At 41.0% G+C, this 24,776-nt stretch overlaps 1 protein-coding gene and 1 pseudogene across 4 annotated transcripts in view; one reads left to right on the forward strand and one right to left on the reverse strand.

The window, feature by feature from the left end:
• The window catches only part of afdna (afadin, adherens junction formation factor a), a 234,439-nt gene that overhangs the window by 13,272 nt on the left and 196,391 nt on the right, over positions 1-24,776 (reverse strand). For all 4 annotated transcript variants that reach the window (XM_059986542.1, XM_059986541.1, XM_059986540.1 and 1 more), the window contains 2 exons: positions 19,689-20,741; positions 13,273-13,407 (listed from right to left, as the gene is read on the reverse strand). In XM_059986542.1, the coding sequence (XP_059842525.1) occupies positions 13,273-13,407; positions 19,689-20,741 (1,188 nt within the window). The remainder of the gene's footprint in view (positions 1-13,272; positions 13,408-19,688; positions 20,742-24,776) is intronic.
• On the forward strand, positions 8,022-8,672 carry LOC132403181 (actin-related protein 2/3 complex subunit 5-like protein; annotated as a pseudogene).

Raw genomic sequence — 24,776 nt, forward strand, 5'->3', positions numbered from 1 at the left:
ACTTTTGGAGAGAAGACGCCATTCCGTTTTAGGCTTTAACTTATGAAGCTGCGGTATAGCTTTTTATTTCGGTCTGTAGACCTGGTTTTTTTTTATTATCATGATTTACAGATGCTTTTTTAACTTTACTATAATGTCTTTTTTCTTAATTAATTTTTTTTCCTCTGGATTAGATATACATGTTAAGACTTTGTAATAATGATTTATTTTTTAAGATGTCGTTTCTTCTTCCCATAAGACTTTGCTTTCCATAAGCGTTTATTTGCCTGTATTTGAGAATGGGATGAATGTTTTGAATTTTTGAACCTTTTTTTTATATATATATATATTGTAGTGGTTATTGAACCCTTTTTAAATTCTATTTTGATAACCTTTTTTTAAAAAAAGGATTGGTGAATTTACATCTATATTTTGTAATATGGTCCTTTCAAAATGTCGTTTCTTCTTCCCATAAGTCTTTGTTTTTGAAACGTCATTTCCTTATATTTGAATATGGAATTTTTTTAAAAGTATATTACACTATTTTAAACTTCAATGGTTATCCTTTTTTTAAATGATTTTTTGCTTTTTTATATTATTTTTTCATTTTGATTGATATATATTCTTTCTGTTTACAACCCTGTATTTATATTTGGGTGTTATATAGTTTCTCTTTTCTTTCTTTTCATGAAGTCGCCATCTTGAAAATGGGGCTAATATTAGTGTTAGTTTGTGCGCCTGCCGCTTGGCTTTTTTCCGTGGGGTTGGGGGAGGGGATAGGGATCTTCTTTCACGCTTTTGCTTTTTATTTTTTTGCTTTTAGTTTATGGGCCGACTTTAAATTATTAATACTGTTGAGGTGTCATGTTCTCCGGTTGCTCCTGAATCATTTTTCCTTCTTTCTGAATTATGGGTTATGTGTCTTTTTAACCTTTTATGATATACACAATTAATATTGGCATGATGGATAAGTCTATTAACTTTATCTCCTGGAATACTAATGGTTTAAATCATACGATTAAACGTAAAAAAATATTTAAAGTATTCCATAGACTAAATGCTAATATTATTTTTGCACAGGAGACCCATATTAGGAGGGAGGATAATCAACGCTTTTTTAGGTTCTGGAAAGGTCAACACTTCCACTCGAATTCTACCGCCAAAATTAGGGGTGTGTCTATTTTTATAGACCCTTCAATTTCGTTTACACATCATGAAATTATTTCTGATCCACAGGGCAGATTTTTGTTGATAACTGGTTCACTTTTTAATCGAAAAGTGGTTCTAGTTAATATTTATGCAAACTTTGACTGCCCTGAATTCTTTAAACGTTTATTTACTTCCCTTCCTAATGTAAATGAATATATGTTGATAATGGGTGGAGATTTCAATTGTTGTTTGAATCCTTCAATGGATAGATCTAAACCTATTCGAATTCTTCCGAATAGATCAGCCTTACTTATTAATTCTTTTATGGTTGATTCGGGAATTACTGAAATATGGCGGTTTTTGAACCCTAAAGATAAAGAATTTTTGTTTTTTTCACATGTATATCACAGTTATTCTAGAATTGATTATTTCCTTATTGATCATCGTTTATTAACAGATGTTATTGATTGTAAATATGATTCTATTGCTATTTTGGATCATGCACCTTTGAAGTTATCTATCAAGATTTTGGACTTTTCTAATAATACTAGATCTTGGAGACTTAACGCTACTTTGCTTCAAGATCCAGAATTCATCACCTACATAAAACAGCAAATTGACTTGTTTTTCTCAACAAACTATACAGAAGAGATTGACAGAGGAATACTTTGGGACTCTTTTAAGGCTTTTATCCGTGGACAAATTATCTCATATTCCGTCGGTAAAAGAAAACAAAGATATTTAGATATTGCTTTATTAGTGGATAAAATTAAAGAAATTGATAAGATTTATTCCGTGACTCCTACCAAAGAACTTTATAAGAAGAGAGTTGAGCTTCAAATGGAGCATAGCTTATTATTATCTTCTTCAATTGAGAATCAATTAATTAGGACCAGGGCTCAATTTTATATCCATAGTGATCGAACTGGTAAATTATTAGCTAACCAATTAAAAGCTATCCTGACTAAGCGACAAATCATTAAAATTCGTAAACAAGACGGCAATCTGACTACTGATCATAAAGAAATCAGTAACACTTTTCAAGATTTTTATAAATCTTTATATCAATCAGAATTTGACGGCGATCTGTCCATGGATAACTTTTTTAACAATTTGAATATTCCCAAACTGACAGATGAAGATCGTAGCTTGTTTGATGCTCCTATCTCTTTGGCCGAAATAGGAGAGGCCATCTCATCAATGAATTCAGGGAAAGTTCCTGGTCCTGATGGTTATATTATAGAATTTTTAAAAACTTTTTCTTCTTTGCTTTCCCCTTGGTTATGTGAAATTTTTAATGTTGCATTTGTTAAGAAGAGATTACCTCAGTCTTTTTATGAAGCTACTATCTCTCTAATTCTTAAAAAAGATAAGGATCCCACTCTATGAACATCTTATCGCCCTATATCACTGGTAAATGTAGACTCTAAGATTCTTACAAAAATTTTAGCTATTAGGTTAGAAAAGGTACTATCACAGATTATTTCAGAAGGCCAAACTGGTTTTATTAGGAATCGGTATTCTTTTTTTAATATTAGAAAATTGATTAATATAATTTATACTTCATCACCCACAATTCCAGAATGTGTTATTTCACTAGATGCTGAAAAAGCTTTTGATAGAGTTGAATGGGTATACTTATTTAACACTTTGAGATATTTTAATTTTAGTCCTAATTTTATATCATGGATCAAACTAATATATCATAAACCTGTTGCTTCTGTTCTTACAAATAATTACAGATCTTTTTTTAAATTATCTCGTGGTACGAGACAAGGTTGTCCCTTAAGTCCTTTATTGTTTAATATTGCATTAGAACCTTTAGCCATTGCTATTCGTGAATCTCCTAATATTTTTGGTATTACCCGCAATGAGAAATTATACAAGTTATCACTTTATGCTGATGACTTGTTATATATTTCTGATCCGACAAGTCTATTCCCGCTATTTTATCCTTGTTGGCTCAATTTGGTAGTTTTTCTGGTTATAAACTAAACTTGGATAAGAGTGATTTATTCCCTTTAAACGCACAAACTTTATTGAATGAAAGGACGCCATTTAAAGTTGTTGATGATAACTTTATCTATTTAGGTATAAAAATTACCAAGAAATATAAAGATTTATTTACATTGAATTTTTTACCTATGCTTTATCAAATTCAACAACTTACTACAAGATGGTCTCATTAGTTGGTCGGATTAATGCTATTAAAATGATGATTCTACCGAAATTTTTATATTTATTTCAAGCTTTACCAATTTTTATTCCTAAATCTTTTTTTGATAATATTGATTCAAAAATTTCTTCATTTGTGTGGCAAAATAAAAAATCCTAGGTTAAGTAAAAGGCAATTACAAAAATCTAAAAAAGATGGTGTTTTAGCTTTACCTAACTTTAGATTTTACTATTGGGCGAATAATATTCATAACTTAATTTATTGGAAATCAGATTTGGATTCACCATTGTGCCCACAGTGGGTAAATTTAGAATGCAATGAGGCACAGGGATATTCTCTATTCTCCGTTCTGGGTTCTTCTCTTTCTGCCGATTTAGTTAAATTCAATAAACAGATATCCAACCCTGTTGTCAAACATACATTACGAATTTGGTTTCAATTTCGTAAATTTTTTACTCTGAAAAACTTTGTTCTTGATAGCCCTATTTTACTTAATTTTCTTTTCAAACCTTCTTTGACAGATCAAGCTTTTAGCATATGGAAAAGGAAAGGTATAAAATGCTTTCGTGATCTCTTCTTTGAAGGTAGTTTGATGTCTTTCGACCAACTTTCCAACAAATTTGAGTTACCTAAATCTAACTTTTTTTAGATATCTACAAATTAGAAATTTTTTACATAAAATTCTACCATCCTTCCCCAATTCAACTTCAATGGACTTTTTAGGTATGATTTTTACCTTAAATCCCTATCAGAAGGGATTAGTGGCTTTTATTTATAATATGATTGTGAAGATACAACCAGAAATATCAGGTAGAATTAAACAAGAATGGGAAAAAGAACTTAAATATAATATATCAATAGAAAAATGGGAAAAAAATTTACAAATGGTTAATTCTTCTTCTATATGTGCTAAACATGCTTTAATACAATTTAAAATTGTACATAGAGCTCATATGTCTAAAGATAAGCTTGCTCGATCCTATTCTCATATTAACCCTCAATGTGACAGATGTCATTCAGATGTGGCTTCATTGACCCACATGTTTTGGTCATGTCCCACTTTACATAACTATTGGAAGGACATATTTGCTACCATTTCCTCAATTTGGAATATCGATTTACAACCTCATTTTATTACTGCAATTTTTGGTATACCAAATGAGGATGGTAATCAGTTTTCCCCTTCAATTAGACGAATGATTGCTTTTGTAACATTAATGGCCAGAAGGTCTATATTACAAAATTGGAAAGAAGTAAATCCTCCTACCACGTTTCAGTGGTTCTCTCAAACTATTTCTTTTCTGAGCTTGGAAAAAATTAGAAGCACTATTTTTGACTCATCAATTAAATCTGAAGAAACTTGGGGACCGTTCATTCGACATTTTCATATGAATTAATTTGGCCTCTTCCAGACCTTCTCTTTACTTATCCTTGTTCAGGTATGGAGTTCCGGAGTCTTTGGCACTATCATATACAAATAAACTGTTATTATTGCCCATGTTAGTTTAGTTTAGTATTTTTTTTCTTAATATATATTTTTTGCCTGTATTTTTATAATTTTTTCTTTTTCTTTTGACGATTATTTTTATTTTTTTCATATAATTATTATAGACTTGATTGATAATGTACTGTGGTGACCCATTTCCTGGCACATCCGAACCGACTCACAATTAGATAGCCTACGGGGGCTTGCAAGCACAGAGCTTTGGAGCCTCTGCGCCATGGGGGGGCAGGTTGAGGGAGGCTTAAAAGTGAGGCTGAAGATTTCAAATAAAGTTTTTTTCTTTCGACTGCAGTTACCGACTCCGTGTCGTAATTTTAGCGCTGCGTGTAGCATACCGCTACAATTGGTTACCCCGACAGTCCAAACGATTTTTGGACCAGAAATGACCAACGCCGCCTCTGTTCATGCGGTTTCGTTGAAACTGCCGGGTTTCTGGACACAGCGCCCGAACCTATGGTTCCAGCAAGCCGAAGCCCAATTCCACGTTCGCCAGATCACCTCAGAAGACACCCGCTACTACTACGTGGTGAGCTCCCTCGACCAGGACACAGCGGCCCAGGTCGTGGAGTTCGTACAGTCACCCCCGGCAGACGGCAAGTACACGGAAGTCAAAGCCCTGCTCCTCAGGACTTTCGGACTCTCACAGCGCGAGCGGGCTGCCCGTTTACTGCACCTGGACGGCTTGGGAGACAGACCTCCATCGGCTTTAATGAATGAGATGTTGTCTCTCGCCGACGGACACACACCCTGCCTCATGTTTGAGCAGACATTCCTGGAGCAGCTGCCCGAGGACATACGCCTGCTGCTGTCCGACGCGGATTTCAGTGACCCCCGGAAGGTGGCAGCCCGGGCGGACTTGCTGTGGAACGCCAAAAAGGTGAGCGGGGCGTCCATCGCACAGATCTCCCAGCCACGCTCCCAGCAGCAAACCAGTCCAGGCCCAGCCGCAGAGCCCGCCAACCCCCGACGCAATGAACACTGGTGCTTCTACCACCAGCGGTGGGGCGCAGAAGCCCGCCGTTGTCGCCCGCCCTGCAAGTTCCCGGGAAGCGCCAGGGCCAGCCGCTGCTGATGGCTACGGCGGCTGGCCATCGGGATAGCCTCCTGTATGTGTGGGATAGAAGGTCGGGACGCCGGTTTTTGGTCGATACTGGGGCTGAGATCAGCGTTTTACCTCCGACGAGTTACGACACCCGCAACAGGGCACCGGGTCCCCCCCTGAGGGCCGTGAATGGCAGCACAGTAAGGACCTATGGCACCCGTCAGGTGCAGCTACAGTTCGGCTCCAGCCAGTTCACGTGGGACTTCACACTGGCCGCCGTAGCCCAACCGCTTCTGGGTGCGGATTTTTTGCGGGCTCACAGCCTACTGGTCGACCTGCCCAGGAAGAGACTGGTACACGCCGAGACCTTTCAGACGTTCTCCCTGGGTGCAGCCCAGTTGCCAGCCCCTCACCTCGGCTCCATCACGCTGTCCGACAACGACTTCACCAGGGTCCTGGCAGATTTCCCATCGGTTCTGGCACCGCAGTTCACAGCGGCCATGCCCAGGCACGGCGTACAGCACCACATCCCGACCCAGGGACCACCCCTCCACGCCCGCGCTCGGCGGCTTCCCCCGGACAAGCTCCGACTGGCAAAGGAGGAGTTCAAGAGGATGGAGGAATTGGGGATCATCCGGTGGTCCGACAGCCCATGGACCTCCCCCCTGCACATGGTGCCCAAAGCGTCGGGGGGCTGGAGACCGTGCGGCGACTACCGCAGGCTGAACGAGGCTACCACACCGGACCGCTACCCTGTGCCGCACATTCAGGACTTTGCAGCAAACCTGCACGGCGCACGGATCTTCTCCAAGGTAGACCTCGTCCGAGGGTACCATCAAATCCCGATGCATCCTGACGACGTCCCCAAAACGGCTCTCATCACCCCGTTTGGCCTTTTCGAGTTCCTCCGCATGCCGTTCGGCCTGAAGAATGCCGCACAGACGTTCCAGCAGTTAATGGACGTGGTGGGACGGGACCTGGACTTCGCTTTCATCTATTTGGATGACATCCTCATAGCCAGCAGCAGTCATCAGGAACATCTGTCCCACCTCCATCAACTCTGCGCCCGACTGAGTGAGTACGGTCTTACAATCAACCCCGCCAAATGCCAGTTCGGACTCGATACCATTGACTTCCTGGGCCACAGGATTACTAAAGACGGGGCAACCCCTCTGCCCGCTAAGGTAGATGTGGTCCGCCTCTTTCCCCGACCCACCACGGTCAAAGGCCTTCAGGAATTCGTAGGTATGGTCAATTTCTACCACCGCTTCCTCCCTTCAGCTGCCCGGATCATGCGCCCCCTGTTCGCCCTGATGTCGGGTCCGAGCAAGGACATTACCTGGGACGGGGAGTCCGCCGCCGCTTTCGTTCAAACGAAGGAAGCTTTGGCGAATGCCGCAATGCTAGTACATCCCTGAATGGACGCCCCTACCGCCCTCACAGTGGACGCATCAAACACGGCAGTCGGTGGGGTGCTGGAGCAACTCATCGCAGGTCGCTGGCAACCCCTGGCGTTTTTCAGCCAACACTTGCGACCACCCGAGCTCAAATACAGTGCTTTCGACCGGGAACTGTTGGCGCTCTACCTGGCAATCCGGCATTTCAGGTACTTCCTAGAAGGTCGGCCCTTCACCGCGTTCACGGACCACAAACCGCTTACCTTTGTATTTACGAAAGCGTCCGACCCCTGGTCGTCCCGCCAGCAATGCCACCTGTCCTACATCTCTGAATACACAACGGATGTCTGGCACGTCTCGGGTAAGGACAATGTCGTGGCGGATGCGCTCTCTCGCCCTACCGTTCATGCCCTTTCCCAAGGGGTAGACTTTGAGGCACTGGCAGAGGCGCAGCAGGCGGATGAGGAGATTCCGAGTTACAGAACCGCAGTCTCCGGTTTGCAGCTCCAGGACCTCCCCGTGGGCCCGGGTGAGAGGACCCTACTCTGTGACGTCGCCACCGGCCAGCCCCGTCCAGTCGTCCCGACAGCCTGGCGGCGACGTGTTTTCGACTCCATTCATAACTTGGCGCATCCCTCCATCCGGACAACTGTCCGGATGGTTTCCAGCAGGTTCGTTTGGCACGGACTCCGCAAACAGGTCAGTGAATGGGCCAAAACGTGCATGCACTGCCAGACGGCCAAGGTGCAGCGGCACACAGTTGGCAGCCGCCGCTGATTTGAATGCGGCCGCCGGTCGAGTAGGAGGCAGGACGGCGGCTGGTGGAGGCAGGACTGGGGAAAGCAAGGAAAGGAGTCGTCCCGGTTCACACTCGGGCCTTGAGCCGTCACGGGGACTGGCGGGAAGGAGATGGCGAGGAACACGCTGTCCAACCGGTTCCGCAAAGTCGACGTCGATGAGTACGACGAGAACAAGTTCGTGGACGAGTAGGAGGAGGCGGCCGAGCAGCAGGGCCCCGACTCCGGGGAGGTGGATGGCTTCATCAGGCAAGGTGACATGCTTAGTGCATTACATGCAGCTTTAAGGAACCCACCAGTTAACATGAAGAATCAAGCAGTCAAGGAACGGGCACAGGGAATAGTTCTCAAAGTCCTTACGTCCTTTAAAAGTAGTGAAATAGAACAGGCGGTAAAGTCATTAGATAGAAATGGTGTTGACCTTTTAATGAAATACATTTATAAAGGCTTTGAAAAACCCACAGAAAACAGCAGTGCGATATTATTGCAGTGGCATGAAAAGGCTTTAGCAGTGGGTGGAGTAGGCTGCATAGTACGAGTTCTCACTGCAAGAAAAACTGTTTGAAAAGTAATACGTTCGCATGGATGGAAAGCTGCTGAAAAGTAGGAGGAAGGAACAGCGAAAGAGAAATACCTGAACCCATCTTTAAAGATTACTTCATATTAAATGAAATTATTTTGAAAAAAAAAGCCCCACCGCAGCAGTTCCATCCCGCCCACCGGCGTTTCGACCACATTCATGTGGATATTGTGGGCCCCCTGCCAGTGTCGCGCGGAGCGCGGCACCTCCTGACTATTGTGGACCGGTTCACAAGATGGCCAGAGGCGGTCCCGCTCACCGACACCACCTCCGAATCTTGTGCCCCAGCCCTGATCGCCACCTGGATATCTCGCTTTGGTGTACCAGCCCACATTACCTCCGACAGAGGCGCCCAGTTCACCTCCGACCTGTGGTCAGCTATGGCCAGCCTTTTGGGGACTCAGCTGCACCACACCACTGCCTACCACCCACAGTCGAACGGGCTAGTGGAGCATTTCCACCGTCACCTGAAGTCGGCCCTCATGGCCCGCCTGCGAGGAGCCAACTGGGCGGACGAGCTTCCCTGGGTCCTACTCGGCATCCGCACAGCGCCCAAGGACGACCTGCATGCCTCGTCGGCCGAGTTGGTATACGGCGCGCCCCTGGTCGTCCCCGGGGAGTTCCTACCAGCCCCAAGGGGGCAAGAGGAAGATCCCGCAGCAGCCCTGGGCAGACTACGCGAGAAGCTCAGTAACCTGGCCCCCATACCCACTTCACAGCATGGGCGGCACCCGACCTGCGTACCCAAAGACCTACAGAACTGTAAGTTCGTGTTTGTACGAAGGGGCAGGCATCGGCCTCCGCTGCAGCGGCCATACGAGGGGCCGTTTATGGTGCTCCGGAACAACGGGTCCACGTTCGTGCTGGACGTTGGGAGGAAAGAGGAGGTTTTCACGGTGGACCGCCTCAAACCGGCCCATGTGGACCTGGCCAAGAGGCCGACCTCCCAAGCAGGTTCTGGCCCAGACTGTGGACATTGGGGGGTGTATCGCCGGTTCTGGGGGGGGGGGTTATGTGGCAACCCATTTCCTGGCACATCCGAACCGACTCACAATTAGATAGCCTACGGGGGTTTGCGAGCACAGAGCTTTGGAGCCTCTGCGCCATGGGGGGCAGGTTGAGGGAGGCTTAAAAGTGAGGCTGAAGATTTCGAATAAAGTTTTTTTCTTTCGACTGCAGTTACCGACTCCGTGTCGTAATTTTAGCGCTGTGTGTAGCACACCGCTACAGTACTATATTTTTCTGTTGATATTTTAATAGGATATTGTTATCCTACTATTAATTCAATTTCAAGTCTTATGCATTTATAACCTATTCATTATTATATTATGTTTTTTTTATATATATGAAATTCAATAAAAAGATTGAAAAAAAAAAGGAGGCATAGCGTTAAGGTGTTTGGAGAAAAGCACAAGATAACTGTTGATTAACACAGGCAATCATTTATATAGAAAGCAGTAGTTCATTCCTGCCTCGACTATGGTGACCCATTTTCAGCTCTGCATGTTTTATGAAGCATTTGATAACCTAATGAGTTTACAAAGACAGTTAGAGATCATGGAGAAACTATTGAAAGACCTAATAGAACAGGGGAAAATCATTCTCCAAAGCAGAAAGGTTGAAGACAGATGCTTAAATTTGGCACAGAAGAGAAAAGCTCAAAAGGCAACATGAAGAAATAAGAACAGATGAAAATGATCAGGTATGTATTGCCTGTAAGAGTTCAACTATTCTTCCACCATAAGCAGTGGAGGGACACTGGGTCAGGCAGCATCTATAGGAGGTAAATGGACAGTCAACATTTTGGGATGAGATCCTTCATCTGGACATGCTGCTCCAGATGAAGGATCTCATCCCAAAATGTATAATCTCATTTCCAAGTGACAATAATTTAGTGCTAAACTGAGGTAATTCTGTACTGTGTTTTCATGGTGACTGGAAAAACAAAATTAAGATTGCTTAAACTTATGTCATCCATTGACAGAAAAGACATTCATCCCAACAATCAGTGCTGGATTCAAACCCAAATTCTATCACAGTCGTACACAGTTCTTAAAACAGATAATTGAAATCAAAATATTGAGTTATTGCTCAATGAATCAGTTAAGGTACTAAGTTATTCCTTGATCTTTATTCTGCAATGTATACAGTATGAAACCTTGAAGTGATTTATTCAATAGGTAGTAGTTGGTACTGAATGCTAGACTTGAATGCTATTGGTAATACAAGTACACTGAAAAGATGCAGTTTCAGACACTTTATCAGGAGCACCTAATATGCAGACCACCTGGACAGGATGTTGTTCATCGACTATAGCTCATCGACTATAGACCATCATTTCCACAATCCTGACTGAGAAGTTGCAGAACCTGGTCCTCTGTAGTTGGATTCTCGACTTCCTAACCGGAAGACCACAATCTGTGTGGATTGGTGATAACATAACCTCCTCGCTGACAATCAACACGTACCCCTCAGGGGTGTGTGCTTAGCCCACTGCTCTACTCTCTGTACACTCATGACTGTGTGGCTAGGCATAGCTCAAATACCATCTAAAAATTTGCTGATGATACAACCACTGTTAGTAGAATCTCAGGTGGTGACAAGAGGGCATAAAGGAGCGAGAGATGCCAGCTAGTGGAGTGGTGCCGCAGCAACAACCTGGCACTCAACATCAGTAAGATGAAAGAGCTGATTGTGGACTTCAGGATGGATAAGACAAAGGAACACATACCAATCCTCAGTGGGATCAGAAGTGGAGAGAGTGAGCAGCTTCAAGTTCCTGGGTGTCAAGATCTCTGAGGACCTAACCTGGTTCCAAAATATCAATGTAGTTATAGAGAAGGCAAGACAGCAGCTATACTTCATTAGGGGTTTGAAGAGATTTGGCATGTCAACAAATACACTCAAAAACTTCTATAGACAGACCATGGAGAGCAGCCTGACAGGCTGCATCACTATCTGTTATGGAGGGGCTACTGAAGACCAAAAGAAGCTGCAGAAGGTTGTACATCTAGTAAGCTCTATCTTGGGGTACTAGCCTACAAAGTACCCAGGACATTTTTAGGGAGTGGTGTCTCAGAAAGGTCCATTATGGTCCCAGGGTATGCCCTTTTCTCACTGTTACCATCAGGTAGGATACAGAAGCCTGAAGGGACACACTCAGCGATTCAGGAACAGCTTCTTCCCCTCTGCCATCTGATTCCTAAATGGACATTGAATCTTTGGACACTACCTCACTTTAAAAAAAAATACAGTATTTCTGTTTTTGCACTTAAAAAAAAATCTATTCAATATACATAATTGATTTACTTGTTTATTATTTTTTTTTCCTCTCTGCTAGATTATGTATTCCATTGGACTGCTGCTAAGTTAAGAAGTTTCACGTCACATGCCAGTGATAATAAACCTGATTCTACAATATCAAATAGCTTTACATTTCCTCACAAAACTCAGAAAGCATGCTTGATGCAGAGTTCATAGTCATGACGTATTAAAGTGGGATGATGATACCACAGCATTCAGTCATCAAACCTTGAAATAAGGATTGGATTCAGAATGCCAAGAAATTAATCTCAAACTCTGCAGCAAATGAGACTTTGTACAGGATCTGAGATTTTATTGATTTCAATGGGAGCAATAGGGCTGTGGATTACAAGGTGAAAGGGAAGTTACTTTTAATTTTTTACATTAAGTTGTATTAAACATTTATGTTGACTTGTTTAATTATTAGTCATCCATCTGTGACATTAACTTGTTTCACTCCTGCTCCTTTTTTACTCTTTACTTTTGGAATGGAAGATACATGTCTTTAAGCAGGAGGGCTTGTCCTCCTGCAATACACTTCACAACTCCTATGTTATTTTTTATGCTTTCACTGTCTAACTAAACCAATTTTTCCTCATTGACCAGACCAGCCTGTTTACAACTTATTACCGAGCTCACCCTGGTTTCAACCTATGAGACATAACTCACCCTCCCCCCCACAACCTTTCACACGTTACAAGTTTCATTTCTCTCCGTTTCACTTCTGATGAAAGGTCTCCAACCTGATGACCATTTCTCTTTCCAGATGTGGCACAGTAAAGTATTGCATCATGTTCCATTTTTATTTTAGATTCCCAGCATCTGAAGTTTGTTTCATTTATACTTGATCATCTTTAAGTATAAACTTTCCCATTTATTTCAAATTTGATGGCTTTTAAAATGACTGGCACTCAGAAAAATAACTAAAATTCACTCATTAATATGCAGTAGATTAAACAATGGGCCTGACAGTCAAACATACCAGCTTGTGGCCATCTTGAAATGACTGTCCGGGCAGGTAACCAGCAACTTGTGGACTTGATATCAATACTAGGCCAGATCATGACTTAAAAAGGGGTCGAATCATTAATAGCTGGCTGATCCCTTTGGAATTGGTGGCCATCATATTTCAATCCAGTATTTTTCTACTGGAGCTTGGATGAAAATGATGACAACATGGTAATAAACTTTTTCATATCATTAACTGCATTGAAATCCACAATGCAAGTACATAAGTAATGATATTAAAAGGTGCATTTTTAATCCATGTGGTTTAACCAGATACAGATTAAAAATTTGTGAGAAAGTGTCACAATGGTTGTTTGACATATACTCAGAACCAAACCTTTTCATCGGTTTCTCTCTTTGCTCGCTCCTCCTCTTGACGAAGACGTTCTTCATCTTGTCTAGCTCTTTCTTCTGCTTCTCGCTTTCTGATTTCTTCCAGTTGCTGATGACGCCTGCGTTCCTCATCTTGTAGCTGTAATTAATATGTCAGTTTTTAATTCTAAACATACTAAACATGATAGTTTAGAAGGCAGAGACAAATTAATTTGTTCCACCCTGATGCTGGTCTAATAATCTGTCATCTCTTATAAGGACTTATGGCAGGAGAGAATGGACTTCTTGGAAGATCAATCTTATCACTGTCAAAGCTGCCCACTGACTTAAATAGCAAGCGCTTTAACAGCCTGTCATACGGTCTTAAATTTCTATTTGTATGCACCAGGCAGGTACTATTCCCCAATAATATTTTGCTGGCAGAAATTGCCAAAGTCAGTACTTAGTTTTAAGGCCAAATACAATGCTGATGAGTTATAGATAACTGACCATCACAACTGAGATTAATATTACACACTGGGAAATTCTCACATTAATCTAGAAACATAAATAATCATACACTTTTAATAAGTTAAAATATTCTGCACCAAACAAAATCAACAAGGAACACTATAATGTTCAATAATAGAATAAGGATTTTTAAACTAGTTATTAGAATGCATTATGTGAAATAGGAAGAAAGCAAAAAGCTATGCAACAAGCTGCATCGTGACATTCAATCATTCCCACACACACAGTACCGCCATTAACCTTAAGCATACACAATCAGATATACTTGTGGGCAGAGGGTTTGGATAAATAGCAAGTTGGAATACCACAAGAGTCCAAAATGCAAAACAACTTCTAAAAGGTATAGAAAGAAATACTTCATTACTGTAATGCTCTAAACCAACATGCTTTTGCCTCAACCTCTCATCTTAAATCAGTGAAAACAAGTGTTGGATAATCTTTTTAACCTGGAGAAATAATGGCAACATTTTAGTTCATAATTAAAAATGTGTTAGTCATGAGTTTGAAAGAGATGTGAAATGACAAGTAAAATTCTTGCAAGCATTCAAATTCTGATTCCAAAACTCAATAATAAACATGCTATTCTTTAAAAAAGGTAACAAAAAGATCAAGATCCCACAAGGAAATGAAAAAAAATAATGAATAATTGGAATATTTACAAAAAGCAAATTAAACTAAATCACTGCAGAACCATAACTAGTCCACATATATGAAATTAGAAAATAAAACAGAAAATGCTGGAATTAAACAGCCTGTCAGGCAGGAGGAGAGAGCAACAAGCTCATTAACTGGTTTCTGATCATCTTTCCACACATGCAACCTAACTTGCAGAGCACTTCCAGCATTTTCTTTTGTAAAGTTTTAGATTAAAATCACTACTATATCCAGATGCAGTTTTCAGAACCGGAGACAAATGTGCAAAGGAGAGAATAAACAGACAGGAATACAAGTAGGAAAAACAAGAACATACCAAATCTAGAACTGAGATAGCTGGAACAGTCTGCAGCAGGGGTTGAGGAGGAAAGACGGAGCAAAACTATTAGTTAATTGTCAGTATCCATTTCACTAATTGCCTTAGGTAGCAATATTTGCCGATCCTTGCCAGGGCATCAAAACTCAATGTCAGACATATAAAGGAAAAATAGCATATTTTGTGTTTCATTAAAGAAATCGTATTCTAAAATGAAAATGAAATACCAAAGAAAAACACCAGAAAGCAGAGCATTTAACAGGCAATCTTAAAGATCCCCTTAGGAGTTACTTTTATAGCAAATTTTCAAAGGGGAATGCCATTTGTTAAAGGTTTCTTCCCAAACATTCATGTTTATCAACTTATTTAAATTGATACCACTGGGCATCTGAAATAAACAAATATTAATTTTAATATTTGTATCTAAAAAGCTCAAAACCAAAGGTATTTTCCCTCCAAAGGCAACACGAGTGAATCTGCAGATGCTGGAAAAAAATAAAAACACAAAATGCTGGCAGAACTCAGCAGGCCAGACAGCATCTATGGGAGGAGGCAGAGACGTTGTTTCATCGGGATGAAGAGTTTCGGCCAGAAATGTCGTCACTACCTCCTCCCATAGATGCTGTCTGGCCTGCAGAGTTCTGCCAGCATTTTGTATTTCCCCTCCAACTGTCTGGGTCTTTGCTACTATACAATGCGTGGGCACTGTTGATCAGAAGTGTCACGGCTGCAGAAAAGGAGGAAGTCATGGAGGGATTGTCTACCGAGTGTGGGTGGAAGTTAGGAACAGGAAAGGGCCAATAACTCTACTGGGTGTTTTTTTTATAGATCACCCAATAGTAACAGGGACATCAAGGAGCAGATAGGGAGACAGATCCTGGAAAGGTGTAATAATAACAGAGTTGTTGTGGTGGGAGATTTTAATTTCCCAAATATCGATTGGCAACTCCCTAGAGTGAGCGGTTTAGATGGGGTGGAGTTTGTTAGGTGTATTCAGCAAGGTTTCTTAACACAATATGTAGAAGAGCCTACAAGAGGAGAGGCTATATTGGATCTGGTATTGGGAAATGAACCTAGTCAGGGGCCAGGTCTCTCAGTGGGAGAGCATTTTGGGTATAGTGATGACAATTCTATCTCCTTTAACATAGCATTGGAGAGGGATAGGAGCAGACAAGTTAGCCAAGTGTTGAATTGGAGTAAGGGGAAATATGAGGCTATCAGGCAGGAACTTGGAAGCATAAATTGGGAACAGATGTTCTCAGGGAAATGCACGAAAGAAATATGGCAAATGTTCAGGGGATATTTGTGTGGAGTTCTGTGTAGGTACGTTCCAATAAGATGGAAAGGATGGTAGGGTATAGGAACCGTGGAGTATAAAGGCTGTTGAAAATGTAATCAAGAGGAAAGGCTTACAAAAGGTTCAAAAAACTAGTTAATGATAGAGATCTAATAGATTATAAGGCTAGCAGGAAGGATCTTAAGAATGAAATTAGGAGAGCCAGTAGAGGCCTTGGCAAGCAGGATTAAGGAAAACCCCAAGGCATTCTACAAGTATGTGAAGAGCAAGAGAATAAGATGTGAGAGAATAGGACCAACTAAGTGTGACAGTGGAAAAATGTGTATGGAACTGGAGGAGATAGAAGTGGTACTTATTTGAATAGTTTGCTTCAGTATTCACGAAGGAAAAGGATCTTGGCGATTGTAGGGATGACTTACAGTGGACTGAAAACCTTGAGTATGTAAATATTAAGAAAGAGGATGTGCTGGAGCTTTTGGAGAGCATCAAGTTGGATAAGTCACTAGGACCGGACAAGATGTGCCCCAGGCAACTGTGGGAGGCAAGGGAGCAGATTACTGAGCCTCTGGCGATGATCTTTGCATCATCAATAGGGACGGGAGAGCTTCCGGAGGATTGGAGGGTTGCAGATGTTGTTCCCTTATTCAAGGAAGGGACTAGAGATTGCTCAGGAAATTACAGGCAATTGAGTCTGACTTCAGTGGTTGGTAAGTTGATGGAGAAGATCCTGAGAGGTAGGATTTAAGAACATTTTGAGGGGCATAATATGATTAAGAGTAGTCAGCATGGCTTTGTCAAGGGCAGATCACGCCTTACGAGCTTGACTGAATTTTTTGAGAATGTGACTAAACACATTGATGAAGGTAGAGCTGTAGATGTAGTGTATATGTATTTCAGCAAGGCAGTTTTACAAGGCTTATTAAGAAAGTAAGGAGGCATAGGATCCAAGGGGACAGTGCGGTGCCTCAGGGATCTGTTCTGTGACCCCTACCTTTCCTGATTTTTATAAATGACTTGGATGAGGAAGTGGATGGATGGATTAGTAAATTTACTGATGACAAAGGTTGGAGGTGTTGTGGATAGCATGGAGGGCTGTCAGTGGTTACAGTGGGACAATGACAGGATGAAAAACTGGGCTGAGAAGTGGCAGATGGAGTTCAACCCAGATAAATGTGAAGTGGTTCATTTCAGTAGGTAACAAGTATGATGGCAGAAGATGGTATTAATGGTAAGACTCTTGGGGGTGTGGAGGATCAGAGGGATCTTGGGGTCTGAGTCCATAGGACACTCAAAGCTGCTGTGCAGGTTGACTCCATGGTTAAAAAGGCATAGGATGCATTGGCCTTCATCAATCCTGGGATTGAGTTTAGGAGCTGAGAGGTAATGTTGCAGCTATATAGGACCCTGGTCAGACCCCACTTGGAGTACTGTGCTCAGTTCTGGTCGCCTCAGTACAGGAAGGATGTGGAAACCATAGAAAGGGTGCAGAGGAGATTTACAAAGATGTTGCCTGGGTTGGGGAGCATGCTTTTTGAGAATAGGCTGAGTGAACTTGGCCTTTTTGGCCTTGGAGTAATGGAGGATGAGAGGTGACCTGATAGAGGTGTATAAGATGATGAGAGGCATTGATCGTGTGGATAGCCAGGCTTTTTCCCAGGGCTGAAATGGCTGACATGAGAGGGCACAGTTTTCAGGTGCTTGGAAGTAGGTATGGAGAAGATGTCAGGGATAAGTTTTTTTTAAAAAACGCACAGTGGTTAGTGCGTGTAATAGGCTGCTGGCGATGGTGGTGGAGGCGGATACGATAGGGTCTTTAAAGAGTCTCTTGTATAGGTACATGGAGCTTAGAAAAATGGAGGGCTATTGGTAACCCTAGGCAATTTCTAAGGTAAGGAAGGACATGTTCGGCATAGCTTTGTGGGCCGAAGGCCTGTATTGTTCTGTAGGTTTTCTATGTTTCTAATTCACCGTTTTCTCCCCTCCTGAACTGCACACACCCATTTGTAGGAGAACAACACTTGCTTGTATAATGTTTCCTTTTAAATTTGGCTCAATATATTCTGGATAAAGTTAGGAGGCAGTGAAATGTAGCAACAAAGAAAAGTGTGTGCAAGAGGGATGATATATGGTAAGAACAGAGCTAATTACAGGCAGAATTTGCAGTGAGTGGGAATACTTCAAGTATGAATGACACTGAGTTCCACCAAAACCTCATGGAGGAAAAGTATGGAATTGAGGGCATTTGAGAAGAAACAAAAAAAAACATAAATGGGGCAGTCTGATTGTCGACTTGCAATTATTGCTGGTAATAACAAGATTTCCATAAGACTCCAAGGAAAAGGCTGACCGCCTCGCAATCCCATTCCATTTCAATAGAGACTGCTGCTATGATACTGAACTCTATAAAACTCAAGAATTAGTAAAATCTCCAGAGTCCTATGTTGGCAGGTGGCTCCCACTATTGCGAATGACAATCTGTGTTGGTACTCAATGAACACCAAAGCAGTTCAGTAATTTTTAAGATTGAGCCTTATGTTCCCTCTGTGCATTTATGCCATCTTCCAAGTAAGTAGATGATTGGTCTTCTGTGTTATGGAGTTGTATCTTAAACATAAGCTTGTGTAGTTTTCTTGTACTGTCTTGGAATGTACTACATTGGAAATTCCTCTGCAGTGAGGTCTACAACTTTTACAAACTCTGCAGCTGCACCAGTACCACATGCCATTGCTATCAAGTATATAACTGAAGGCTTTGCTTTAATATTTGCACAAGTCTAACCTGCCTAACAGTTATTGAAGGACCTGAACATTGAAGGTTAATTGAAGTATCAGTTCCTTTCTTTACAGAGAAAGAGTGAAAGCCTGCTAGTGCAGCGCAATTTCAGTTATTACCTCTGAGTGGACACGCTGCCAAACGTTTTTTTTTCAGGAACCATGAAGCAGTACTTTTTAGATACCAAGGGTATTTAGGGGCAGGGCAAAGCAAAATAGTCACAACAGTCTTTTACTGCAGAGACTGATTTCCCTATGGGAGGCTGTGCTCAAGGGCATATTGGATGATGCATGCAGCTTGGTGTTTGGAAGAAATGTTCTGATAAACGGAGAGGCTTTGGCAGCATAATTTAGTGCATGCCCACTTTTTGAAAATAAATTGACTGCTACTTAGAATTGTTACAATTGCTGGCAGTTGCTTACTTCTGTCAGTCTTATTTTTCACTTAATGAACGGTACTGGCTCTTGTATCTAAATAACTAAGTTTAAAATTATTGAACTCTATTTGACAATGCCTTTGAAAAGTATTTTACTGATGAAGTAGAGAAGCAAATTCAATTATATAAAAAGATGCCAGAACGCCAATACAAAAGCTTTTTCCATTGAAAAATCACCAAAACAAAGATTCTCAACTTGCTTGCCTTTTGTGATACTGTTTCAAATAGATTATCATCAGTTCTGAAATGTTAACAACTTAGAATAATTAACTACGGTATGACAATCTCAGAGCAGCACACAGGAATATGACCAGCTGCTCTCTTAAAAACTTAGCTTTATATTAATATCTTCATGATAAAATGTCACAATGAACACTTTCAAAGTACAGGAACAAACCCAGAACTTAAAAAAATGTATAATTTTACTCTCCTTACCCTTGCCCGTCGTTCCACTTCCAATCTTTGCATGATAAGTGTTGTATCAACATCATCATCTTCTTCCTCTTCATCATCATCATCTTTTTCTTTGGATTCCTGCAACCGTTTCTGGAACTGCCATTCAAGCATAAGTTTACGAAGGCGATCATTCTCTTCAGAAGTGCGATCAGGTTTGTTCTGTAGTTCCTGTATCTCTTTACTAAGCATTTCCAAAAGATGTTGCTGCTGCTGCTTCTCCATCTTTTCCTTTGCATCTCGTTTCCAGGGATCAGGTGAGAGACTATCACTTACAGGTAACTGTTCCTTGCTAATTGTTATATACTGCAGATCCCTGCGTTCAATTGTTCGAGGCTGCTGCTGAGGCTGAAGCTCACGAATCACTGTATCTTGAGACCGCGCTAAGTTGGCCATTTTTTCTGGCCTTGCTTGTTGAATTGAAGAAGTAACATGAACAGGTTGAGGTGGATTCACATGCAAAGGAGGTGGACCACGCATCTGGCCAATTTTCTTATCTTGCTCACGGCGCTTCCTGTCCCTTTCTTCCTCCAGCCGTGCCTTTTCTTTCTCATACCAGCGCTGTTGTTCTTCTCGCTTCCTGCGATCAACAGCAGAGCATTGACTAGATACCTGTGAAGTTGGTGGGGGAGGTGGTGGTGGTGGTAGGGGTAGATCAGTGTGGGCATTATCAAAATCAATAGCATAATGTACTGGCGGAGGTGGAGGGGGTGGTGGTGGCAACTGGTTTTCTACTCGAATAGGTTGAGAAACAGCTATTGGAGTAGGTAGATTTGGAGCTGGAGTTTTCCAACGTCCAGGTCCACTTTTATGAGGAGCAATAACATTTGTTGAAAGTGGTTTTGAAGAGTAGCTCAAATGCTCCTGATTAGATGTACTGGAATCCACAGTTGATCCTTGATTAGCCCGCATATCTAATTTCCAATCCAAGTCCTTCCGGTACTCTGCTACCCTGCGGGGCAAGTCTTCCTGCCTCATTTTCTCCTGGTGGAAAGCTTTTTCTTCATGCAATTCCTCCTGAGAACGAGTTCCACGCTGTTAGACAATTAAAAGTGATAAATGTTGATTTAATACTTAATATGTGCAACTGAAAATGTTTATTGTCTATATTAGATTAGTAATATCTCTCATTTTAAAGTTGCAAATGCTGTATTGAGGAAGTCCTGAAAAGACACTTGTTCAAAATACTTCCTTAGTTTATCTGAAATGATGCAAATGCAAAACATCAAGCGAAACAACTGAATTCAATCTTAATCAAACCATTCTTTTATGCAAATAAGAGCAGTAATATTTTACTTTTATCAGTAGCTATAAAAATGGTAGCGATCGACATTATAAATGAAAAAATGTTAAGTAGATCCTAAATAATCTTACTTCCCATGAGTCATGAGACACTTGCTTTTATTCATTACAGGACGAAAACACTGAATAAATAACACTTTTCACATTTACCTTTCCCATCCACCTGGCTTCACCTATCACCTTCCAGATATCCTCCTCCTCCCCCCACCCCATTTCATTCCGACATCTTTCCCCTTCCTTTAGTCTTGTAGAAGGATCTTGGCCTGAAAATTCAATTGTTATTCATTTCTATAGATGCTGCCTGACATGCTGAGTTCATCCAGCATTTTGTGTGTTACTTTTGAGATTTTTCAGATATCTTCTTATGACACTGGAGGAAGCAATTCAGTCTGCCGAATATTTGTCAGCTCTTAGAGCACTTCATGTTGTCTCATTTTTACTGTGCACTGTACCAGCAGTTATGGTCAAAATGACAATAAAAGTTGACTTGACTTGACTATTCTCCCCTATATGCTCATAAACCGTCTCCAATTATCCCACTGTACATCTACATTTGATTTATTTGTAGTAACAATTAACCTACCAGCACATTTTTGGATGTCAAAAGAAACTAGAACACCCAAGGAAAATTCATGCAGTCACAGAGAAATTATAATTTCCACAAAGATGACATCTGAGGTCAGGTGTAAACTCTTGTTACTATGTTATTACATTTAAAGAAATGTAGTTGAAGTGTTAAGTTGCTAGGAATGCCTATAAATGAAAGAAATTCCACTGAAGGAGTCAGTAGTTCTGACTGTGACAGTGGTCTGGAATCATTCACCCTATCATGTAGCCAAGGCTGGGGAGGAAGGGAGAAAGAAAGAGTCAATTGCTATTTATTTGGGGTTTGTAGCATTCAAGATTGCAACATTTGGGTTGATAAACTGTTCTTTACTTTTATTTAGAGTTACAAAGTGGAATAGGCCCTTCGAGCCATGCTGCCAAGCAACCTCTGACAACTGCAATTTAACCCTAACCCAATGACAGAACAATTGACAATGACCAATGACCTAGCCAGTACTTCTTTGAACTGAGAGGAAATCAAAGCAATTAGGAAATACCTACAGAATTTTCTGGAGGAGGGCTTGGATTAGCTGGAACTGTCCTCATTGAAACCATAGGAGACAGGTGAAATAAATCAAATACAAAGAAAACCCATTTTTCTCTGGTAAGGTCAGAATAAGGGGACACAGACTTGAAAGTACATGAATTGAGGAACAACTTTTCTCAATCAAGAGGTAGAGGTCTGTACCTGCTTCCTGATGGAGGCAGAAGATTTACCTATTTAAATAATACCGGGATACAGTTGGCTGGGATTAAGCTCAGAAATCAAACCCCTCGAGCTGTAATAATGACTACCATGATGCCAACCGTATCCAGGTACAATTTAAATATGTACTTTTTGTAAGTATCCTCTGTGTCCTCTAATGTTTTCACTTGCTTCTTGTAATTTGATAATAAAACTGTATGGAGTATTTTGCCTATACTCTAATGTTCAATGCAGTTCTCTTTGCTCTTGTATTCCATACTTTATCCAAACAAGTGTATTAAACCATACTGCTGCTTCAGGAATCTGTGGCATGTATAGGAGCATTGCAGTTAGCACAATTGCTTTACAGTGCCAGCAATCACCGATCAGAGTTCGATTCCCAAAGCTGGCTGTAAAACTTGGTACATTTCCCTCGGGACCATGCAGGTTTCCTCCAGATGCTCCTGTTCCCTCCTAAGACGTACGACTGGGGTTGGGGGTTCTAAGTTGTGGGTGCGCTATGTTAGTGCCAGAAGCATGGCAACACTTACAAGCTGCACCAGCAGCTATGGACTATGTAGGATGCTGGCACAAAACGATACATTCTTCTATGTTTTGGTGTACTTTGAGAAATAAAGCTAATCTAATCGGTGAAATGAACTTCAAGACACTTGTGTTCTCTCTGCATAATTACGTATTTTGCTTAGGTGGCAATGTACAACCAACTAATTGTGTAGATTCTATTACATACAATTTCATCATTATTCTATTACCATATAAAGCCAATGATAACACAACATAAAAACAGCACTGTGAATTTTGTACAATTCAAATTATTCAATAACAAATCACCTTACACCCACTCCTAGTATTTAAATAATGCATAATTTTATTTAGATTGTCTCAATTTCACACATTACAAACTATTGAGCCTTAAGGAATCATTGGCTTCCAAACTGTCTCAATGATTGCATACTTGTTGCTCTTGCAACAGTTCTCCAAAAATTTAGAGAGATGAGGGTTGCTAGGTACGATATTATAAATGTCAGAAATATCTGTCTTATTTTCTAAACATCTGCTTTATTGAAGACTACCCTTACACTTCATTGCAAACATTTACATGACCATTAAAATATTTTATTTTTCAATTTCAAGATGTGCTAAATGGGAAAAGTAAACTGTAGATAACCACACCATCACAGTAAACACTCACTGCATCTCAAATATTTCCTGCACTTGTTTAGTAAAACAGTGGCATTATTCATTTAAATACAGCATGAAACAGGCCCTTCTGACCCAATGACCTGCTCCACTCAGCAACTATAGCCTAACCTCAGGACAATTTACTAACCAGTACGTCTTTGGACTGTGGGAAGAAACTGGAGCACCTGGAGGAAACCCACTTGGTCACAGAGAAAGCATACAAACTCCTTACAGACCATGCTGGAACTGAAATCTGACTCTGGCAGCCCCAAACTGTAATAGTGTTCTGATAACCACCAAGCTACTGTGATGCCCACGTGATTAAGATGTATTGCCTAAACACCTGCTACCAATAAAGGATGTAGATGGGAAAACTAAATCAATGATAGCAAGCACCTCTGTGGACGATACTGGAGAACTAAAATAGCACTGGAAGTTGTTTCCTACTTTCTTTAAAACTTTGAACATAGGATTCTGATTGGAGAACCAAATTGCTCCCTTTCAGAGGCCTATCATGTATTGCAAAATTTCACGTACCTCAGCACACCAAATTATTCCAACGCAATGCATCCATGGTGGTTCTTAGCAGAGAAATCACATTAGTTCTCATATCTCATCTTATTGTCTAGTCGTCATCTCTCCCTCACAAGCTCACTTTTTAAAAATCCATTCAATATATCCGACTCAAAAAAGAACCTGAACTATAGCAGTAGAGTTTCTCAATCTGTTAACTGTGAGATGGTCACTGTCACAAGGAGAGTTTGTAAAAAAACAAACACTGCCAATTAAAATTAGAACAGGTATTTGCATCACACTGTTACACTGGCATATTTTTTCATTGTCAAGATTTAAACAGATTTAAAGCAGGTTCCGGAATGGGGAAAGCTAGAGGCCACAGCTTCTCACAAATGCCATGGCAGATAAAGCTCTAATGAAAATCTATTAATCTACAGTGATTGTTTACCATATTCTTGAGCTTTAAGGATCTTGGCAAGAATCAGTTCTGCTATTCTTTTTATGCTTTAATCCCAGAAGTAATTAATTATTTTGAGGAAAATCACTAAACCAAGCAACAACAGTCCTGCAAATGGACCAGCATCAGCAAAACAGAAGATCAAACTAGAATGAAACAACAAGATCCTTACCAAGTTTAAAAAAAAATCACAACTAATACCTCATTCATAGTATTCACAGCATTTTGGAAATGCCAAGCTTGTTTATATTTCATGCCCTTCACTAATTACTGCAAGACAGTTTTTATTCATAAGATCCTG

This window comes from Hypanus sabinus, chromosome 12 (genome assembly GCF_030144855.1).
Source record: "Hypanus sabinus isolate sHypSab1 chromosome 12, sHypSab1.hap1, whole genome shotgun sequence".
Taxonomy (NCBI): domain Eukaryota; kingdom Metazoa; phylum Chordata; class Chondrichthyes; order Myliobatiformes; family Dasyatidae; genus Hypanus; species Hypanus sabinus.